Here is a 21,955-nt window from a genome sequence, read left to right as displayed (position 1 = left end):
GTTTTCTACTGCCCTTTTTTTGTTTGGTTGGGGGGAGGGGGGAGGAAGGGAGGTGGAGAAGATCAGAGAGGAGGTATTTCTTAGGCATTATTCAGTATTTAAACATTACAGTAAATGGAATGTCCCAAATTTTAAGATATATTTCAAATAGTAGTGCCAATATTCTGGAATTAAGATCCTTTCATCTGAATTTGGAACAGACTGGTTTGAAGCAAACTATGTATGTGAAAACCATTGTACAGCCTTTCATTCTTGGTGGGGGTACATGAAGAAACTTAAGATCCAATTTGGAAGCCTTCTCTAAATTGTTCAGCTCCTTCAAACGGTGCAGACTATAGTTCCCCAGGGCCACCTTTTCTGCATGTTATCAGGGTTCCAGAATGATTAGCACCACATGGAGAGAGAGAGAGAGAGAGAGAGAGAGAGAGAGAGAGAGAGAGAGTAATGACAGGAAAACCAAGAGTATCACTTAGTATTTTCAAAAGAAGTAACTACCCAACACAACTAAGGGAAAAGTACCAATAGCAGAGTGCACTGATGCTAATCAGGATGATGCTTTTGAACACTCCAAAGTGCTTTCGAATCTATCTCATGGTGTTTAATGAGTTGACCCAATACTTTTAAAAGATTATTTACAAGGATATAAATCTTTTCCTCTGTCTTTCTGTGAATGTATCCCTCTCTCTCTCCACCCCCACCTCCCTGTTACACAGTCAAACCCATACACACACCTGCACATACTTGCATGCAAACTCTCACACACACACACACACACACACACACACACACACACACACACACACAAACATACACTTTCAAGCAGGAAGTTACAATCTAATCCTTGTTAACACAGTTGGGTTGGATTGTACAAAGGTCTTCAAATGAAGATTTTTCAGTTAGTTTTCTTCAAATTTGCCTCAGTTATTAGCACTTTTTGCTTTTATGCAACATTGATTTCTTAGATATTTCTTAGGCATTATTCATCAGTCTTCTCATGCAAGAAATTTTTTAAAAGATAAAAATTTCTACCAATCTATCAGCCTGCAGTAGATCATAACATTTTCTTAGACAAAAACAAATGAAAAACAATATTTTTTTCCTTCTTCCTACCTGCCCCCTCCATAAACATATAAACCTATAAGAAAGAAAGAAAGTTGGGGCAGCTGGGTGGTGCAGTAGATAGAGTGCCAGCCCCTGGGTCAGGAGTTCAAATCTGGCTTCAGACGTTTGACACTTACTAGCTGTGTGACCCTGGGCAAGTCGCTTAACCCCATTGCCTAGCAAAAAAGAAAGAAAGAAAGAAACCTTTAGCCCAATTCCATCTTATCTATCATGTGGTCCTTGAGGAAAGGGGGAATGTCTTCATGTGATCACAATTTTGATCCCCAAATACAGAAAACATTGGTAAGGGCCAAAACCTGCTTGATTGCAGCTAATAAACCATCTGTCATCTCTGTCCACAGAGTAAAAGAGGCAAGAGATAAAGTCAAAGAAAGTAAAGAATATTGTTATCTTAAAAACATGTGTTATACACATAGAACATAAATTTTTGAAAGCCACAATTCTGGATTTCTAAGTAGAAAGGTGAAATCTTTGGAAAAGCGATCTCATTTATTTTCAGTAGGGTAAGATAAGAAATAACATTTATAGTGTCCTAATTTTGCATCATGACTGCCTTCCCTGCACCTATCTTCCTTAAGACTTAACCTTCTTTTGGTCCTTGACTGTTAAGGATTTGCATAAAAGCAAAGAAGTAGAGCTTTCTTTATCCCTGCTGGTCCATGGGGGTTGAGGCATTCTAAACATCAATTTCTCCATTGTTTCTTACACATTTCCTCACATCATTTCCCATCAACTCCCATCCACCCACAGAGCTATTCTTTGCTTCACAGGGGTGTAGGATAGGTACAGGGAGGAGTGAATTGTGAATTAGTTGGAGAGTATGCAACTTTTCTGGTAGCTCCAGAATGGATTGTAGAACTGGGAAAACAAACCTCCAATTGGTAGCTGTCCCATTACCTAAACTGACAGGAAGAATGACTGCTCACATTTTCACTGGGCCCCCTTTATAACCCAGCTCCAGTTACATGGCTCGATATCAGGGGAGCCCAGGTCCCCTAAAACATAATGACAACAGATAACAAGCAAAAGCCTGCTGGAACCTAGTTAGCCAATAATATCGTTGGTAGCTCTACCCTACTGGCAGCAACTGGTAAAAGAGATCCACTGGAAGACCTTTTTTTTTTTCTTTTCTAAAAGCAAGGTAACATGTCAATGCATAAATAATAAAAATAATGTCCTCTGGTCAGATGAAATTTTACTGCGGCCCTTAAAGGAATTTTTTTTCTTTCTCGGGTAGCTCATATTTTAAATGTATTATATCTAAAAGAATTAAGTTACAGACTCAAGAGTTTGTGATCTTGTTTATGCTGGGGGCAGAAGTCTTTTATGAGGTAGCACATTTTATAGGACTTCTAGGTTCAAAAGTTAACAGATTTTGAGAAAACAGCCTTTCATAACAGAGGGAAAAAATAGTGTATGGTGTTTTGTTTTCATATTAAAATGGAGAAGAAAACAAAGGCGTAATCAGAACCATAATTGATGGGGAAGTATGCAGACATCCATCTGCTCTGGCTCAGAAAATCTCCTGCAGATGTTAGGTCTGATTATGAGTCTTGCCATATTCTTGTTGAATAACTTGAGCTGAATCTCAGTCTCCTACAAGTAAACTGCATGCTATAGCACTTACAGAATAGAATTATTTAATTGATCTTTAGACATCTACCATTTTCATGCAGATGTAAATGCTCAGCATGAACTACACTTTATTGGGGGTGGGGGGGTGGGGAGATTGCTTTGATGTTAAATCTTGGTTTCATTTCCACAGGTTCCCAGCAAACAGGTTTTCTGAATGCTCTCAAGGACAGTCCTGCAAGATATCCTTTCCATTTGACTTCTGATTTGCATTCATTTTGAAGAATGATGATTCCTTCATTTTCATTGTTTCTTTCTGCCCCATCCCTGGCTTCACTTCCAAGAGATAGAATGCTCTGAGATTCTCTGTGGCCCAGGAAGACTTCCTTAGCCACAGACATTGCAGGTAGTATCCTCTGAAATCATCTTTGGACTCATAAAGTAACATACCTGATTTTTCCAGTCTTTAAATTAGAAGTGAGATTGCCATGAGCAGTGCCAAGTGTGAAAAGCAACCACTCAGATATGATAAACCATTGCAGTTTGGGCAAAAAAAGTAAGATCAAGGGTTCTACTTCTTACAATTTGATCAGGCAGGCAATCTGTCCACCATAGTTATTGCCTTCCCACTGTGGGAAAAGCCAGCATAATTTCCTTTGTAGACTGGAAATCAATTGAACACAGAATGCAGAGTGGTGGTTGTAGGCTGGATTCCTCCTGAGGGCAGGAGAGAAAAGTGAACTGTGAGTTATGATAGTATAGCATAATGAATAAAAGTCAGAAGACCTGGGCTCTAGTCTTCCTCTATTCCTTAGTATTGACGTTGGACGAGTCACAGCCTTTCTGAGATTCTCCTGAAAGGAAGTGATAATAAGTCAAGTCCAATCAACTAAACAAACATTTTTAAGACCCTACTATGTGCCAGCACTGTGCTGAGCATTGGGAATACAAAGAAAAGCTAAAACAGAGGCATAATAGCATCTCTACGACCTACCTCACAAGTGTATAGTGAGAATCAAGTGAGATAATAGAAGGAGGAAGGGGAGCTTTGTAGACCATACCAATACTATGTAATTATAGATTATCATCATCATCTTTATTATTAGTGTGGCATTTAAAGGTAATGTTGACCTTTTGCCCATGTGGGTAAATGGAGAACCAGTTTATTGTTTGTACAGTTCTACATGGACAGCATTCCATGAAGACAATTCATACTCACTGTAATTTGGACCAACATAGGTACTATCTTAACCCCCCAAAAACTACTCTAGCCAACCCAGCAGACCCCTCTCATGTGTTGGGCAAATAATAATCTAAGGAAGACAGTTCTACAGGTACAGTTATTATTTGGGGGGTGGGGCTAGGCAATGGGGGTAAGTGACTTGTCCGGGTCACACAGCTAGTAAGTGTTATGTGTCTGAGGCCAGATTTGAACTCAGGTCCTCCTGAATCCAGGGCTGGTGCTCTATCTACTGTGCCACCTAGCTGCCCCCAAGTACAGTTATTTTAATTTCTTGAAAGGAAAGAGCAAATCCAAACCAAGAAAGGGTGAATATAACTAGCTGATTTGAACTTGAACCCTTCATTTTTGTCTCTTAGAAATGATTGTCATCTTATAATGAACAATTTTGAAAGAACAAAATAACTTAATATGGTGATAGGCAGTCTTATATAAAGAGTAGATAAAGATGTTCTTGAAGCCAGGAAGACCTACATTCCAGTCTTTTCTCTGCTAGATTGACTGTGTGACTCCAGGCAAGTCTTTTAACCTGTCAGTATTTTAGGTAACTCTCTAAGATTATTAATTCCAGAGAAGGTGCTGACCTTCATTGGTGAAGGGAGGTTACTCATCTGGGAGTTCCTTCTATTAATGAAATCACAGGTACATTCCCTCAGTTTCATCATATGTAAAAAGGGGAAGGTTTAGACTTCCGTGGCCTCTAAGATTCCTTTCAGCTCTAAACATATGATCCTACTGACTGAGATGTACCAGTTTGGTCCTCCTTTGATCACTCTGCTACTTGTGACTTTTTGGGGCCCATAGAAGGTTGGGTTGGCTAGAAAAAGAAAGGGAGAGGGAGCATTGGTAATGTGAAATCATGGAATTATGTAAAGCAATGTCAGGAGGTAGCAGGACCTCTTCCTTCCTCAAGAAGAGACACATGGTATTCTATCTGAATCAGGTCTTCTTCAGACATGTGGTTGGAGGAGAAGTTATCAGCCTTTTCTCTTTGATTCTGGGTATCCATCCTTCTAAAGGGATTACTTTGTTAATACAATACTATTCCAACTTGTCTCTGTCTCTGAAAAGGAGTGTCTAAATCTTTCAGGGAGTTGGTTTACATAGTGAAAAAAATATATTAGACCCACTTTTATAAATTTTATAAATGTCTCAGAACTTGACTCTGAGCCTGGTCTCTGTACCCGGGGAATATTTTCTGTCGTCATGAGGATGGCTGCTTTCAAAGTGCTCAGTCTTGGACACCTGTTTCTTCTCAAGAGCTGCACGAGGAAGGCGGGGAGCCTGCTGAGTTCTTCGAATTATAAATATTAATAACAATAAGCTGTTTTCTGCTGGGAGTGGAAAGAATGCTTCCTTGCTGAATAAGCACTGACAGAGAACACTGGGTAGTTTGAGCAGCCTTGTATTGTTAACTCCAGCTAGGAGCTAAGCTACCCTGCTCATCCTTCCTCCTGCCTCCAGGGTCGTGTTCCCCCCACCCCCACCCCCCCCAAGAAGAGGCAAAGCTTAGCATATTTTTTTTATAGTTGTCCTTCTCCTTTCTTGCCTCGGGTCTTCCAGTGATTTTCACAGAACACAGTTTTAATAATTCCAGGAAGACTTGTTAACAATGGTGAAGTCAAGTGTCTGGAATACTAGCAAGAGAATCCCAAGTGCTAGTTCTGACTTCATTGGTTGCTAACTTATGGTCCAAATTTGGGCAGAAAACTTCAACTGACATTTATTAGCTACCTATTGTGTGCAGAACACTGGGCCAGGCACTTAGAGGAAATACGAAAGTTTTAATGTAAAGAATCCCTGCCCTCACCTGCAACCTGGTATTTGCCTGACCTTTCAATGCCTTAATTTTTCTACATGTGAACGAGGATTAGTAACATCAACTCCCAAATCCTTCCTACCCCACAAGAAGACTGACAGAATCAGTTACCTTAAAATATAAAAGCATTTTAGAAGAAACATATCCTAAAAGCATATAGTAGCAATAATGTTAATAAATACCTTTTTAAATCTCCTGCCTCCAGCTATGATTGCTCCTTAAGCTTCCAAGACAAAGCTGTCCTATTCTATAGGATTTTTAAAAAATTAAAAAAGAAATAAGGAAGGAAAGAAAGAAGGATGGAAGTTAGGGAAGGAAGGAAGGAAAGAGAAAGAAAAGAAATCCTGCTATATTACTGTGATAGTGGTTTGAGACTTTCTTCCACTTAGGCCTCCCTACCACTTTTTCAATGAGTAGTTAAATCAGGGACCTCAAAATATAAATTGGACCCAGCAAATTTTGTGCCATGACTTGAGCAAGTCCTATGCCATATATTTGTAATTAGGCAACACATACAATTCAGATCCTGGGTTTTCTTTTTCCATAATAGTTACTATTTAACATATTTGTGGTTCATGCTGAATATAGTTGACAAGGGACATATAGCAGCAGCCATTTGAAAGTTGCATATTTTTAATAATAAATTATGCCCTCTGGCATTATCATCTTGAATCTAATTAGGTTTCTGTATAATGGCTATCACCCTATTCCTCACAAAAGAGAATGCATGTTTTGCTAGCAATGCTGAAGAAACGTGTTAATACATGCTTGTCAGCACTTTGGAATAATATATCAACTAGAAAAATAGTATTAGGAAAACTATTTGGGGGAAAGGGTAGGAAGAAAGAATGAAGAAGGAAAATGACCAAGGTTTGTTGTTTAGTCATTTTCAGTTGGGTCCAATTCTTTGTGACCCCATTTGGGGTTTTCTTGGCAAAGATACTGAATGGTTTATCATTTCCTTCTCAGTTTATTTTACAGATGAGGAAACTGAGGCAAACAGGGTTAAGTGACTTGCCCAAGGTCACACGGCTAGTAAGTGTCTGAAGCTGGATTTGAACTCAGGTCTTCCTGACTCCAGGCCCAGTGCACTGTGCACTGAGCCATCCAGCTGCTTCATATACGACAAAATATGTTTTATAGTAATATATTTTTTCATTACTGAAATACACATATGCACATAACATATAGGTGAATACAGTATGCAGGGGACGTGAACATAGCAATATGTTACTATATATCACACATGTAGTAATCACACCGTGTGCTCTGTATATTACATTCATCTGTATGTTATGTATATGTGTGTGTATTTATGTAGTATATGTACATGTACACTAAGTGATCTCCTGCATATTGTATTCATACATATGTATGTGTGTATACGTGTCTATATTTACATCTATATAATATATATTTCAGTGATGAAAAAAGTGAGAATAGGGCCAAAGTTTCCTCATGGCTGAGAGGGCTCAGCCCTACAGAATGATTTTATCAAAGATCAAAAATTATTGCTCTAGGAAGGGAGGTTTCAAAAGTATTTACTTTGTCAATGGGCCTCAAGTAAATGTTGGGAGAAAAAAAAAAGTAATGGCCTTAAGAAAAAAGTCCCTTGTCCACTGATCAGGGTACAAGAGGAAGGAGGGTAGAACCAGAGTAAAGACAGATGAAGATAGAAGAGTGAAAGAGCTGGAGGGAAGAGAGAGGGAATAATGATAATAATAATTTCCACTTGCATAGTGTTTTACATATTATAAGATTCTTTCACATACAGTCGTACGCTAGAGACATACTTAGATAAGAGTGAGGAAACAGGAAGGGGGAAACAGGTTACTTTACTTGTAACTCCACAAGATTACCATTCAAAAAAAAAAGATTTCAGAAAGCTAGAACACTGAGCAAAATATGGTAAGATTAAATTTTGCGCAGAAAAATGCAAAGTCATACTTGGGTTCAGACATTCGGTTTTACAAGTACAAGATGAGAGAGGTGCGACTAAATAATAGTTTTAGTCTGATAAAGATCTAGGAATTTTAGTAGACTGCAAGCTCAGTGTTTTGCTATAATAATCAAAAAGTGCTTAGGTAATATTAGAGAGAAGAGTAATACACAGAAATGGCCCCAGTGTACTCTGTCCTGGTCACCTCACAAATGGAGCCCCAGATCATAGGGCCCTCCCTTTAATACTTTGTATTTATTCTGTATTCATTTTATATTTCTTTCTTTCTTTCTTCTCTATTCTCTTCTTTTCTTCTTCCTTTCTTCTTTCCTTCTTTTCTTTCCTTTCTTTTTCTTCCTTCCTTTTTCTTTCTTTGGATTTAATTCTTTTGTTTCCTACCAGTACAATATAAGCTCCTGGATAGCAGAGACTTTATTTTTATACCTGGCACAATGGTAGGGCACTGTATTGGTTGTTGAATGAACAAATGAGTGGATTATTCATTTTGGGGTGCCTCATGTTAGGAAAGATATTGAAAAACTGTGACCAGAATGGGGAAGTGCTTCAAAGTCATGCTATGTGAGTACTAGTTGAAGGAGCCTGCTCTGTATCCTAGAGAAGAGATCTGAGGTGGTATGATAGCTGTCCTCAAACACTTGAAGGGCTGATGTGTGAAAAGGAAATTCAATTTATTCCATCTTGTCACTGACAAGAGAACTAGTTGCAACCAGTGGAAGCTATGGAAAGACAATTTTAGGTTCAATCTAAAGGAAAAACTTAGAGCTGTCCCAAAGTGGAATGGGATACTTTGAGGAGTAAGTTCTGTCTCACTAGAACTAGGGGTCTTTGATCAAAGGCTATATGACCAGACATTGTTGGGTATGTTGTAAAGCCTTGTTTGAGTACAGGTCAAACTTGATGGCCTCCAAGGTCCCTTCCAAATGGGAGATACTGTGATTATATGATCTTCCCTCACACTATCAGATAGAGAATCAAGCTGCTGCAACCACCTGCAAATACTTTCAACTAGAGAGCTGCTCTTTCTATCTGGGAATGCATTTCTCCACTCCTTCACTGTCCTAACTTCCATCTGTACTTTTCCTGTTTTTTTTTCCCCCACCAGCTTCTTTTTTCTCTCTTCTACCTTCCACCAATCCCTTTACTTCCTCACTGCCTTAATTCATACCTCAAAGCTCATCCAGTCTTCGCTGAACTATAGGTGAGTGAGAACAGGGAGCCTGTTGAGTGGTCAGTGGTCTGAATATCTGGAGCTTTGGGGACTATCCAGCTTGTCCTAGGGAGAAGAATAGGACAACCCATTGGAAACAGGACTTCCCCTGTTATTCTGGTACACATGGGTCAAGAAATGTCCGCCTGAAATGAAATGTCCATTTGCCCTTCATTTAACAATATTTTTTTGAGGTCCTCTGTTGTATAGGGTACTATGGTAGGCACTGTGAGCAATAATAAGATTACTCAGCTTCCTACCCCCCAAGGATCTTATAGTTTATTTTCAGTTCAGTACCTTCATTCATTCAACAAATACATATTGAATGCCTACTATGTGCAGAGCACTGTGCTAGCCACTGGGACAGATAAAAAGTTTACATGTGGCAGAGTCCCTGCCCTTCCTTACAAGTCTAGGAGAGGGTTAAATCACAGTGCGCAATACTATTCAATAAATGCATTAAGAAGTTGTAAAGCAAAGTGGCTGTGTGATATCTGAGGGGGGAAATCATTACCTGCCAGAGGGAGCCAATTGATTATTTTGCAAGTGAGAAGCAATATGTCAATGGATAGGGAGCCAGCCCCAGAATCAGGAATCAATAAGTATTTATTCATCAATCAATCAAAGATTTATTAAGGCTCTATTATGGACCAGGCACTGTGCTAGGTATTGAGGATGGTTGTGTTTGGAGAAGCAAAATGACCTCAGGTATTACATATGTTGCATATTTGCATATATTGCACATCTTTGACATATTCTGCACTTATGTTGGCCATATTTTACGCTATATGTGTGCATGTTGTTCTCCTCTGCCTACCCTGATAGAGTGTAAATTTCTTAAAGGTGGGGACCTGAAGTTGGATGAGGGGAAGTATCACCAGTCAGTTTGAAGTTTCTATTCTAATGAGCTTTAGAAATGATCTAGAGCTGGACATTAAGAAAATTAGTCTAGTCATGGTATTCTAGATGGATTGGAAGGAAAGAGAGCTCAAAGTAAAGAGATTAGTTTGGAGGTTATTTTAACAGTTCAGGCATGACATGATAAGGGTCAAAGCTACAGTGTTGATAGTTCAAGTGCCAAGGAAAAAATGGATGTGAAAGATACTATAGTATATAGGAAGAAATAAACAGGAATTGACAATCTATTGGATGTGTAGATTTGGGATGATAGAGTGCCAAAAGTCAAAGATGACTGAGAAGTTTCAAAACTAATGGAAAAAAAATATGTGTGTAAGAAAAAGCTGGTTTTGAAAGGAATATAATATAATTAGTTCAGTTTTAGGCATGTTTTTGGAGAAAGTATTAAAGATCACACACATACAAACCATCTTAACCTCTGTCCTGGCTTAGCTTTACTAACTTCTTTGCATTTTCTTGAATGTACAAAGTACATGTGGAAAAAAATGTCATGTTTCCAATAATATGGTGTTCACAGGGAATGCTTGTCCCATGTAGAACCAAGGTAGTGACAACCATCTTTGCATATTAATGAAGCATTAAAAGATTGAAACAGTTAAAAGGGAAAGTGGTCAGAAATAGGGCTCTAGAGACCTGGGTATATCAACAACATAGCATCATCAAGACTTTAAATTCGGTTGGTCTTTTTTTCCCAACAGAGCAAGACCTTGGGTTAAGGGAACTCCTTCTGAGAAACATTAATTTCAGTGTAACACAGCATTATCGTCCAATTAAAAGGATTACAGTCATTTCTAATCACGAATTATTGTTCAGCTCTCCCTAAATGAAAAGGGTTTTCGATGGTTGGTAAATCAAATACTAATTGATTCCACATTTGTGGTAGCTTCTAACAGAAAGGCCTTTTATCCCCAATTTGCATTCATTCTGTGGCCAGCTAGTTTGAAAGGCACAGGAGAGCACATAATCAAGTACTTTGAATGAGTTGGTTTGAATCCCTAAAAAAAGAGTAGCACCAATAGAGAAAGTCCAAAAAAATAGTTTAAATAGTCAGTCAATAGTTATTCATTAAGTGCTTACTTACTATGTATCAGGTACTGTGCTAAGCTCTGGGATACGGGATACAGAGAAAAGGAAAAACATGGTTCCTATCCTCAAGGAGCTTACATTCTAATGGAAGGAGACAGCATATGTATGTACATTCAAGATATGTAGGGTTTAAATGGATGATTGTCATCTCAGAAGGTGCCATCGTGATTTCAGATTGCTTTCATTTTATCGTGTTCTTTTCCTAAGAACAAAACCAGGGTGCTAAGTAGCCAGGCCCAAGGGACAAACTTGGTACAGATAGTGGCTGGAGGTGAGGGGAGGCATGGTAGAAAATGGGAGTTAATGGGGTCAGAAATAGGTCATGGGGAGTTGTTGGGCAAAAATTGAATGTGAGAAGCAACTGAGTGGCCCAGTGGATAGAGCACTGCCCTGGAGTCAGGAGGACCTGAGTTCAAATCCAGCCTCAAACACTTACTAGCTGTGTGACCATGGGCAAGTCACTTAACCCTGATGGCCTTAAAAAAAAAAAGGAATGTGGGAGGCAGCATGATATGGAAAGGGCTTGGATCTGGACAGCAGGAAACCCACATTCTGGTTATGCCTCTTCCACTAACTGGCTATGTGACCTTGGGCAAGTCACTTTAATTTCTAGACATCGTTTCATTCTCTTTAAAATGGAGAATGTGGGACTCGATGAGCTCTAAAAGTCCGCACCTCTGTGAAAATAGGAAGAGCATCTACTATGCTATTTATTTGCAACTGGAACTATGGAGCTACAGCAGGATTAAGGGACCTTCTGAATTTCACAACTATGTTGCTCAGGCTTGCTTACTCAGTGGTTTTTCCAAGACTTAGGATGCTTCCCTACCCCAGCTAATGGGTGTCTGACAAGTCTGTCCACCAGTGTCTCTTGTTATTAGATGAGGTTTCACAGGATCACAACCTTGGCTTCTTTTGGAGAAAACAACAACTACAAACCTTTGAAAGCCTTCCATTAAGGTATGAGGAGAGCAGTCTTTGAAAATGATGCCTAAATGATTCTAGTTGGACTTCCAGTCTTCAAAGAGTCTGTCATAAACACAGTGGAGTAGTTCATGCCCCTGGGCACGGTGATAGGCACTCAGGCGACACGTACAAGTCATGTTTTCATATTCATGCCTAGGGATTACAGTGGCATCTTGTTGATGAGGAAAACACAGTGACAGTTCCTTGAATCTGAATATTAAATTGCATAATGTGTTGATCTAGTCACTGTGTTTAAAGAACAGTAGGGGAAAACTGCCCACATCTGCTCTCCCATCAATGTCTTTCCTGTACATTGATGTTGCCTTTGTCTTGCTTTGGCTTTTAAAAAATAATGACTGAAAGTACATTAAAAAAAAAGTTTTAGAGGTCAGAAACAAACAAGTCAAAGGACAAAAAGGTGCATAAGGACCTCTTATAATTCTATATAATTTTAGAATTCATGCCATCACTCATAAAATCCACACACCATAGTATTGATGTACTTAAAGATGCCCCATTTCTACAGCCCCCAGAAAGAAGACAGAACTATAGTGGATCCTCTGGCAGCTTCTCTTTGCCTGTTATGGAATCCAAGGAGCTCAAAGTGAAGACCCCACACACGTACACTTAGCACAGTGCCTGGCACATAGTAGGTGCTTAATTGATTGATTAGCAACAGTTCTACAATTTATAGTCATAGAGAGTTACCTGTAGGACTAAGAGGTTAAACAACTTGTCCAGAGTCACACAACCACCATGTCTCAAAGGTAGGGCTTGAACCCAGATTTGGCTCTCTGTCCACTTTAGACAGAAATACCATGACCTGGTGGTCCAAACTGCAGCTGGGTGATCTCTTGAATACTCAGATGGATTGTGTGATGTCATCAATTTAGGAGTTCTCTCCTAAGATTTTGACCTCTCCATGCCTGCCTATCCTATATGCATCTTATCCATGTCCTCCCAAAGCTTCTCCACAGGAAGGCCAACTAGCATGCAAGAAATTTTCCTCTATTTCTCCAGCATGCAAGAAGTTGTCCTCTATTTCTCCAGTTGATAACTCCAGCTACTCATCTCTCATCTCAATCTCACATAACCAATCTATCTCATCTCCACATCATACATTTTCTTCAAGCTGGGTGGTGAGACTCATAAATCCACTCAAGGAAGCCATTCATTCAGTGACAGTTTTAATAGACCACTCAATTGCCTTTAGTTTCCTGGGTACTCATTAAGTGTCCTATAGGCTTTAGCCCCACCACCAGAAACAGGGGTTTGTATGAAGAGGAGGAGGGTCACCATTGCTCAGCACGTTGGTGGTAAGGGGCACTCCAGGGATGCTGTTTATTGTTGTAGCAGGCATTAACCTCAGAGCATCTCCTAACCCTGGCTCTGAACAGATAGACAGTCTGCTCTGCTACCCTGTCAATCCTAAGAATAGGGCACTTGTGGGTAGATGCTGCTCCATAACTGGGTCCTTGCTCAGGGGTTGATTATACTTTTTGTTTTTCCCCTTCTTCATGGGATCATAGATCATTGATCAAGGGCTGAGAGGGACCTTAAGAACCACCTAGTCCAAACCCATCATTTTATAGATAAGGAAACCAAAGCATAAGGGAGTTTGTTTTTTTACCATGCAGTTTGCTGTCTTCATTCAGATAGATAGATAGAGAGCTATAAATACACATGTGTGTGTAGATATATATCATTGATCCTTTATTCATTTGTATGTAAGCTATTTTGATTCCATGTAGTAATATCACATTACCTCTTGGGGGGTGGTAAGTAGTATTTTATTTTTTCCAATTACATGTAAAGATAGTTTTCAGCATTCATTCTGTTAGATTTTGAGTTTCAATTTTTTTTCTCCCTTCCTCACTCTCATCTCCCCTCCCCAGGTTATACATGTGCAATCATGTAAACATTTCCTCATTTATCATGTTGTGAAGAAAGAAACAGAACAAAAGGGAAAAGCCACACACACCCAAAAGTGAAAATAATATGCTTCAATCTGCATTCAAACTCCATAATTCTTTGGATGTGGATAGTATTTTCCGACCTGAGTCTTTTGGACTTGACTTGGATCGTTGTTGTTGTTGTTGTTGTTGTTGTTGTTGTTTGGCTAGGCAATAGGGTTAAGTGATTTGCCCAGGGTCATACAGCTAGTAAGTGTTGTGTTATGTGTCTGAGGCCGCATTTGAACTCAGGTCCTCCTGACTCCAGCACCAGTGCTCTATCCACTGCGCCACCTAGCTGCCCCAGATCATCGTGTTTCTGAGAAGAGCTAAGTCTGTCATAGTTAATCATCATACAATGTTGTTATTACTGTGTACGAAGTTCCCCTGGTTCTGCTCACTTCACTCAGCATCAGTTCATGTAAGTCTTTCCAGGTTGTCGTCTTCTTTATATTGAAGAGAGCAAAGCAAAATCCATTCCTTTAACTTTTTAAAAATTTCCTATGACTAAGAAAATGAAATGTAGAATAAAGACATACTGCATACCCTAATAGCCTACTTAACTTTTTGATTACAAATTTTATGATGTTAGCTTTAGTGTGGACCTTGTAATTACTTTACATTAAACATCACAGTAACGCATAAAAAACAATCAAATATATACTTGGATAAAGAAGGCCACTCAGGCCCCCAGGTCTGCATAGCTCTCTGGACATTAATTTTAAATTCATTTCTGCCTCCCACAACTCCTTTCCCATTTTTGTCCCCACTCAGGCACTAAAGCCTGAGGCACATTGTTCTTTTACTTCCGGGAATTCATCATTTCCTGGGTTTTTCAGCCTTTTCTGCACATTCCACAGCTCTCTTCTGTCCTTGGGTGGGAGGGGGTAGAAGGAGGGAAGGGAAGGGGGACAATAAAAGGGGAAAGGAAGAGAGGGGTTAGTTAAAGGGAGAGCAAAAATATGGTATGCCTTGAATGTTACCTTGAATCCATGTCATTTTGACATAGCTATTAGCTAATAGTGGAATCATTTTGCTATTTATAGAATTCCTCTGAAGCACTTAAGAGATTAGTATAGAAAGTGTCACATTTACTTAACTGTTTTCATGCTGTTGATTTCTTGGGAGCTGCTAGAGCTCAGCCTGCAGTTATAACAGTGCTCCTTTAGGAAGATGGTTGTTGAAGGAAGATTTAGTGAGCAACAAGAGCCCCTCCCAAAAAAATAGGGAGTGCCCATTCTAAAGGCTATGATTTCTATTATTGCTATTTTCCCTTGAGAATTTAACATTGTTTTCACATATAAGAACCAATAAAAGCTTTTTTTTTTGAAGTAAGAAGAAATTGGTTTATGGTATACCCAGTCATCTTGCCTTGCAGTCATAATGATGATGATAGCTGGTATTTATGCTAAGTGCTTTACAAACATTATCTTATTTGTTCTTCACAACAACACTGGGAGATATATCACTATTTTACAGTTGAGGAAACTGAGGCAGAGGTGACTTGCCCGAGGTCTTATAATTAGTAAATGTCCAAGGCTGCATTTGAACTTGTCTTCTTGACTCCAGGCCCAGTGCTCTATCCACTGTGTCACCTATTTGCCCCAACCATCAGTGATCATTACGAACATAAACAAAAGGACTACCGTGAGGACAATTTTGAAAATTTGAATTAATTTTTAATTAAAAATTTATTTTTTTCATCCTAACACTTCCCCTATTTCCTTGAAAAATAAAACAAAAAAAAATCCTCGTAATAAATGTGTGCAATCGAAACAAAATCCCATCTTGATCATGTCCCAAAAATACATGTCTCATTCTCTACCCTGAGTCCATGGCTATTTCTGTCAGGCCTCATAGTTGTCATGAAGACAATTGTAGCTCATTGCAACCAGGTTTATTATAGAAGATGAAGAGATAGAGAAATAGTATGAAGAACTTAAGAAGGTCCTCCCAACTGAGTCAGCACAAATATTGCTGCCTGGTAGTGTTAGTGCAAAGATGGGCAGAGGAGAATATGGCAAAAAAAAATTTTTTTGGTTAAATTGGAAAACATCCTTCAAGATTAAGAAATGGAAGAACCTTAATCCTATCCCTCCGCACTCTAATACATTCTCCTTGCAACTGCCAAAGCAATTTTCCTTCCCTGTTCAATAAATTCCAGTGACTCCTCATTTCTCAAGAATAAAACACCAACTCCTGTTAGCCATTTAAAGCCACTCTCAGCCTGGCTCTAATCTACTTTTCCAGATTTGTTATTTATTACTCCCTTTCTCAAACTCCACTGGCCTTCTTGCTGTTATTTACACAGGATGTTCCATCTCTCATCTCTGCCTTTGCCCAGGTTGTCCCCATATCTAGAGATGGGAAATAGTCTTTCTCCTCACCTCCCCCTCTTTGCACCTCTAATTTCATTCAAAGCTCAACTCAGGTGCCACCTTCTCCATGAGGTCCCTCCTTATCCCCCAGCTGTTAGTGCCTCCTGTCCCACAATTACTTTGTATTTATTTCACAATTACATGTAAAGATAGTTTTCAACATTCATTTTTATAAGATTTTAAGTTTCAGGTTTCTTTTCTCCCTCCCATCCCCCCTCACTAAGATGGCAAACAATCTGATATAGGTTATACATGTGCAATCATGTAAATTTCCACATTAGTCATGTTATGAAAGAAGAAACAGAACAAAAGGGAAAAGTCACCAAAAACAAAGTGAAAATAATGTGCTCCCTAATGGAGTGTATGCTCCCTAAGGGCAGGATCTGTTTTCTTTTTATCTCCAGCACCTAGGACAGTACCTAGCACGCACTTAATTGATTGGATTAAAAAGCTTGAAGTTTATTTACACAGAAGCCTATTTACACAGAAGGGGGTGGCCCAAGTCTTAAAGCAAACCAGGAAGTCTTAAGAGTTGGAAGTAAGGAGAGGAAACCATTCCAGGCAGTGGGAAGAAACAGAGATGGGAGATGGATAGCATCGTGGGTGGGGAACAGCTGGTTTTTAGAGCATGTCAAGGGTAATAGTGCGTAATAAAGCTGAAAACGATAAAATGGGACACCAGATTGTGAAGAGATTTAAATGCCAAAAGCATACTTTATATTTGATGCTGGAGTAAGAAGATGTTACTGAGTAGGGGGTGGAATAGTCAGACCAGCACTTCGGCTGGAAGTGGAAGATGAATTGGAATGAGGGAGAGACATGGCAGAGAAACCAGTTGGGAAATTGGCGATGATAAACCAATATATAGCTATGGTGGTAGCTATGTGTGTAAAGAGGAGATAGACTTAAGAGATATTATGGAGATATAAATAAGTTGTCTCAAAGACATCAGTCTCCCGCCGCCACCTCTTTCCCTGGCTCTAATCTTTGCTGCTGCTACATCTGATCTCTGCCACTATTTCTTCTATTTACTACACTGGTTTTCTACCATTTGTTTTTTTTTTCTTTCTTTCTTCTTCCTGTTTATTCTCCATTTCTCAGCTTGCATGGAGTGGGTTAAGTTTCAGGTGTAATTTCAGTTTTGCATCTCATTTTTTAATCACTGCTTGCCAGCCAAAAGTTCTTTTATCATGGTCAGAGATGCTTTTTTTTTAAAAAAAAAAACCTCTGGGTTCTGTCCTCTTCTAGATATCTAAATTTTCTAGAAACCCTTTAGAACCTGGCTCCCCTTTTACCTTTTCAGTCTTTTTCCACCTTAAAACCCTTCTATATATTCTTAAGATCCAGTGACATTGACTTCTTTGTGGTTTCTCATAGAAAACATTTCATCTCCTGACTCCATACTGGCCCTGTCCCTTGCCTGAAACTGTCTTTCTTCATCTCTGCCTCTTGTGTTCCCTGGCTTCCTTCAAGTCCCAGACAAAATCCTGCCTTTTCATAGAAGCCTTTCCCAGTCCTTCTCAATCTTAGGACCTTTCCTCTATTGATTATCTTCAGTTTACCTGGTATATATTTTGATTGTACATCATTTCCACCATTAGAATGTGAGCTCCTTAAGAGCAGGTACTGTCTTTTGTCTTTCTCTGTATCCTAGCATTTAGCATAATACTACTGGCACATAGTAGGGGCTTAATAAGTCCTTATTGACTGATTGGACAACTAGATGGTACAGCCCTGAGTCCAGAGGACTTAATTTAAAATCCAGCCTCAGATGCTTATAGCTATGTGACCCTGGGCAAGTCACTTAAATATGTTTGCCTCAGTTTCCTTATCTGTAAAAATAAGCTGGAGAAGGAAATGGCAAACCACTCCAATTTCTTTGCCCCAGAAAACTCCCAGATGGGGTCATGAAGAGTCAGACAGGGCTGAAACAACTCGACAACAAAATTGACTGATAAACTGACTGACATCCAGACAAGTGAGGTTCCAGATTAGAGCAGATAATGCCTCCCACCTGTGTGTCCTGATATAGAATGAGAGCTGGTAGAGCAGGCAGTCATTCATTTCTGCTCCTTGCTTTGTATACCACCCCTCCCCCCATCCATGTTGGTAATGCTCAGCTATTAGTGGCATAGCAAGGCATGAAATTTCAAGGAGTAAGTTATTCCTTTTTCTGAACTAAATATGAATAATCTCAAACCCTGGGAAAAAATCAATGGTAATGTTTTATAAGTTGATATATAGCTTTTCTCCTTAGACACATTAGGAAGTCATGAATATTTATTTTCTCTGGCCTGTAATTTATTGATGAGGATGCATATTGTAGTTTTAAACTTCCAGATCCATGGTGTATATTATTTTCTCTGAGAAACAGAATTTTTAAACACTTATGGGATTGAAGAGCTCTCCTGTCTTTTCAAATCACTACAGTCCTATTTCTTTATTGATTTAACTTGTATTGTAGAGAACGCCAGACTTCTTCTCCTTTGGGTTACATGTTACAGACACATCCTGTAGACTGCTAGACTTCCTCTGAAGTGACAGGCAATGAGGAGTCCCAGGGGCTTCTCTCTTGCTTGTCGGAAGCCCAGAGCTAGCCCTATCACTAAATTATCCCACATGTATTCAATCAACAAGCATTTATTAAGTGTTTACTATGTGTCAGGTGTTGTGCTACGTGAAAGGGATACAAAGAGAGGCCAAAATATGGTACCTATCCTCAAAGAGCTCACATCCTAATGCGGAGGACAAGATGTAAAAAAAAAAATTGTACATACAGAGGTATAATTTAAATGGAAAGTAATCTTAGAGAAAATTATTATATGAGAGAGTTCTGGAACCTGTCCCAATGCAGATCAAAAATACATACCCTACCCTGGCACTATGCTGTCTGAAATGCCACCGTTATAGATGTTTCCTTAGGGTTCTCCTTCCAAGCATCCTCTTTTATAATGCAGTGGATTAAAATTATAATGATGATGATGATGATGATGCAATGGACTGTGGGAGGGGAAAGAGAAAGAGGAACCCAATAAAAAATAAAGTGGCAAGGACATAGCTAGATACTCGTGCTCCTAACAGAAAAGACCTGAAGAGTAGAGAGTCCTGGGTGCCTCATGAGAGGGAAGGGATCACTAAATAAGGACAAGATTCAGCAGAGGGAGGGAAGAGACAAGGAATAAAGTTGGTTGGCTTCACATGCCATGGTCCAGGCTTGCATTCAACTATAATTAGCATAAGGATTCTCCTGTAGATAGCCATAGCATCTAATCTTTGGAGGAATCTGTGGATACTAGCCTCTGAGCAAATGAGATTTCAGGAGCAGAATTTAGAATTTATGATTGAGAGTCTTGCCAAAGTTAGTTCTGGAACTGAAAATATAAACTGTTGGGTACATAGGACTCTGTGCTCCCTGTTGTTGATGTAAGTGTTGTTGGTCTAGATGACTGAAGTGGATCAGAAGTTCTTGTGGCCGAAGGGCAGGCAGCAAGCCCTCAAAAGAGAAAGGAGTTATCGTCGTCCAATTATTGTTCAGTTATTTTTCAGAAAATCGATAAGTAATGAGCACCTACTAGGTGCAGAGCACTGTGCTAGGGTACTGCCCAATTGGTGCTTTAAGATTTACAGAGTTTGTGCCCACAACAGTCCTGTGAGGTGTCTTGTACAATTAGGATTATCCTCATTTTACAGATTAGGAAACTCAGATGCAAAGAGGTAGGGGCAGGGAGATGTAGTAAAAAGAGCATTGGTTTTGGAATTTGGAAAGACTTGGGTCTGGATCCCAGTTCTGCCCACTACCTCATGACTCTAGGCAAGACATTTCACTTCTCTGAGGCTCAGTTTCCTCATCTGTAAAATGAGGGTCTAATACATCAAGTAGCTTACTAGGTTACTACTGAAGTAGTCTTACTGGGTTATTGTGAAGAAAGTGATTTAAAAATCTTTAAGCACTATAAAAATGTGAGTTATTAATAATGGACTTGCTCATGGTCATACTGTTAATAGCAGTGGCAAAATTGAAATCATGCAATGATAAACGATGATGATGATGATGATAGCTAGTTTGTATATAGCACTTTAACTTTTGCAAAGAGCTTTAAAAATATTATCTCATTTTATCTTTACAACAACCTTGGGAGGTAGGTGCTATTATTATGCTTATATTACAGATAGGGAAACTGAGACAGAGATCAAATGACTGAGGGCAAAGCACATGGTATCCACTTCCTGCTAGTGAAATGATGGACTTAAAATACAAAATGAGATACTTAAAAAAATTTTTTTTGCTATGGTCAATATGGGGATCTTTTTTGATGGTGTATATATATGTGTGTGTATATATATATATGTATATATATATTTTTATGAGGGTTTTATTGGTGGTTTTTGATCATTCAAATAGGGTTTGAGGAAGTAGGACACACATATAAAATAAATAAGTAAAATGGTGGGGAGAAGGATTGAAAACCTGCATCCTAGGCCAGGTGCCAAATTCCAACCTTCAAGGAGTTTAGTTAGAAAGGGAAAAAAAAACTAACAAAAGTGATGCCACAGTGAATGAGACAAGACCCGATATGATTATGTGCCAGCTGATATAATATAAACTGTCATTACTGCAAGTGCCCAGGACTAGATGATTGTAGTAGGTTAGAGAGGGAAATAGATAAGATCCAAAATTATCAGGGAAGGCTTTATGAAGAAGATTTGCTTGATCTGGATCTTGAAAGATAGCCAGGATTTGAAACAAATTGAGGAAAGAGACAACCAGCATGAATAAAGTCACAGAGGCAGAAGTGAACATAGCATACTTACAGGGCAGTGAAAAGGCTGCCCAGAGAAGAGCAAAGGGTGAGTGTCAGACAACCAATATTGTTAGATAATTATAAGAGGATCAAATTAAGAGCCTTGGAAACCTAGCAGAGGAGTTTACACTTGACATAGTAGGAAGCTAATAAAAGGTTTAGGGCAAGAGTGACATGATCAAAATTATTTTAGTCTGGTAGTGATATATATGAAAAATGTATTAAAGTAGAGAGACCCTGGAGTACAGGAGGAGGCTGATGTACTATTCCAGGTATGGCAATACTGAGTAAGATGCCCTTGATTGAATAATAAATATGATTGTGGGCTCAAAGTTTTGCAGTGGGAAAAAAAATGCATGTCTGTGTTGGTGTTAAACTTTTAAATCCTCATTTTTTACATAACATCTTAAGCTGTCTGAATTTTGCATCTTCCTCCCAATTTACTTCCTTGACTTTAAATCACTGTGCTGGAAGCCGTGGTGTGTTTCTTTTCTGTTTGGTCTATTGTTGGTCTATCAGGTTTCCACACATATTTGATCAGCTCCAATCAAACTACAAATGAAGATGTAAGTGACTTTATGGGAAATGTGCATGTTTACTTATGTTGATTAGCAAATGAGATAGGGAAGTACGGGTGATTTTGATTTTGCCTCTATGGGGTTGTTGTTATTGAGTGGTTTCACTCGTGTCCAACTCTTCATGACCCCATTTGGGGTTTTCTTGGCAAAGATACTGGAGTGATTTGCTATTTCCTTCTCCAGCTCATTTGACAGAAGAGGAAACTGATGTAAACAGGGTTAAGTGACTTGCCCAGGGTCACACAGTACAGGCTACTTAAACTTTGCTCCTTTTGAAACAAACAGGAACTATTAAAAGATCATTTTACATTGTTCCCTGTTATATCACATTTGAATCCCTAACCATTATCTTGTA

The 21,955-nt window shown here is 39.1% G+C and overlaps 1 protein-coding gene across 5 annotated transcripts in view; it reads left to right on the top strand.

Moving 5' to 3' along the window:
- Positions 1-21,955, top strand: part of ZDHHC14 (zDHHC palmitoyltransferase 14) — a 313,260-nt gene that overhangs the window by 264,941 nt on the left and 26,364 nt on the right. For all 5 annotated transcript variants that reach the window (XM_020986680.2, XM_020986675.2, XM_020986676.2 and 2 more), the window contains 2 exons: positions 2,888-2,936; positions 21,486-21,588. In XM_020986680.2, coding sequence (XP_020842339.1) covers positions 2,888-2,936; positions 21,486-21,588 — 152 coding nt within the window. The remainder of the gene's footprint in view (positions 1-2,887; positions 2,937-21,485; positions 21,589-21,955) is intronic.

Source organism: Phascolarctos cinereus, unplaced genomic scaffold, assembly GCF_003287225.1.
Source record: "Phascolarctos cinereus isolate Bilbo 61053 unplaced genomic scaffold, phaCin_HiC Scaffold_5;HRSCAF=322, whole genome shotgun sequence".
Classification (NCBI taxonomy): domain Eukaryota; kingdom Metazoa; phylum Chordata; class Mammalia; order Diprotodontia; family Phascolarctidae; genus Phascolarctos; species Phascolarctos cinereus.
The sequence above is the reverse complement of the archived record's forward strand: the minus strand, read 5'-3'. Positions and strand labels throughout refer to the sequence as shown.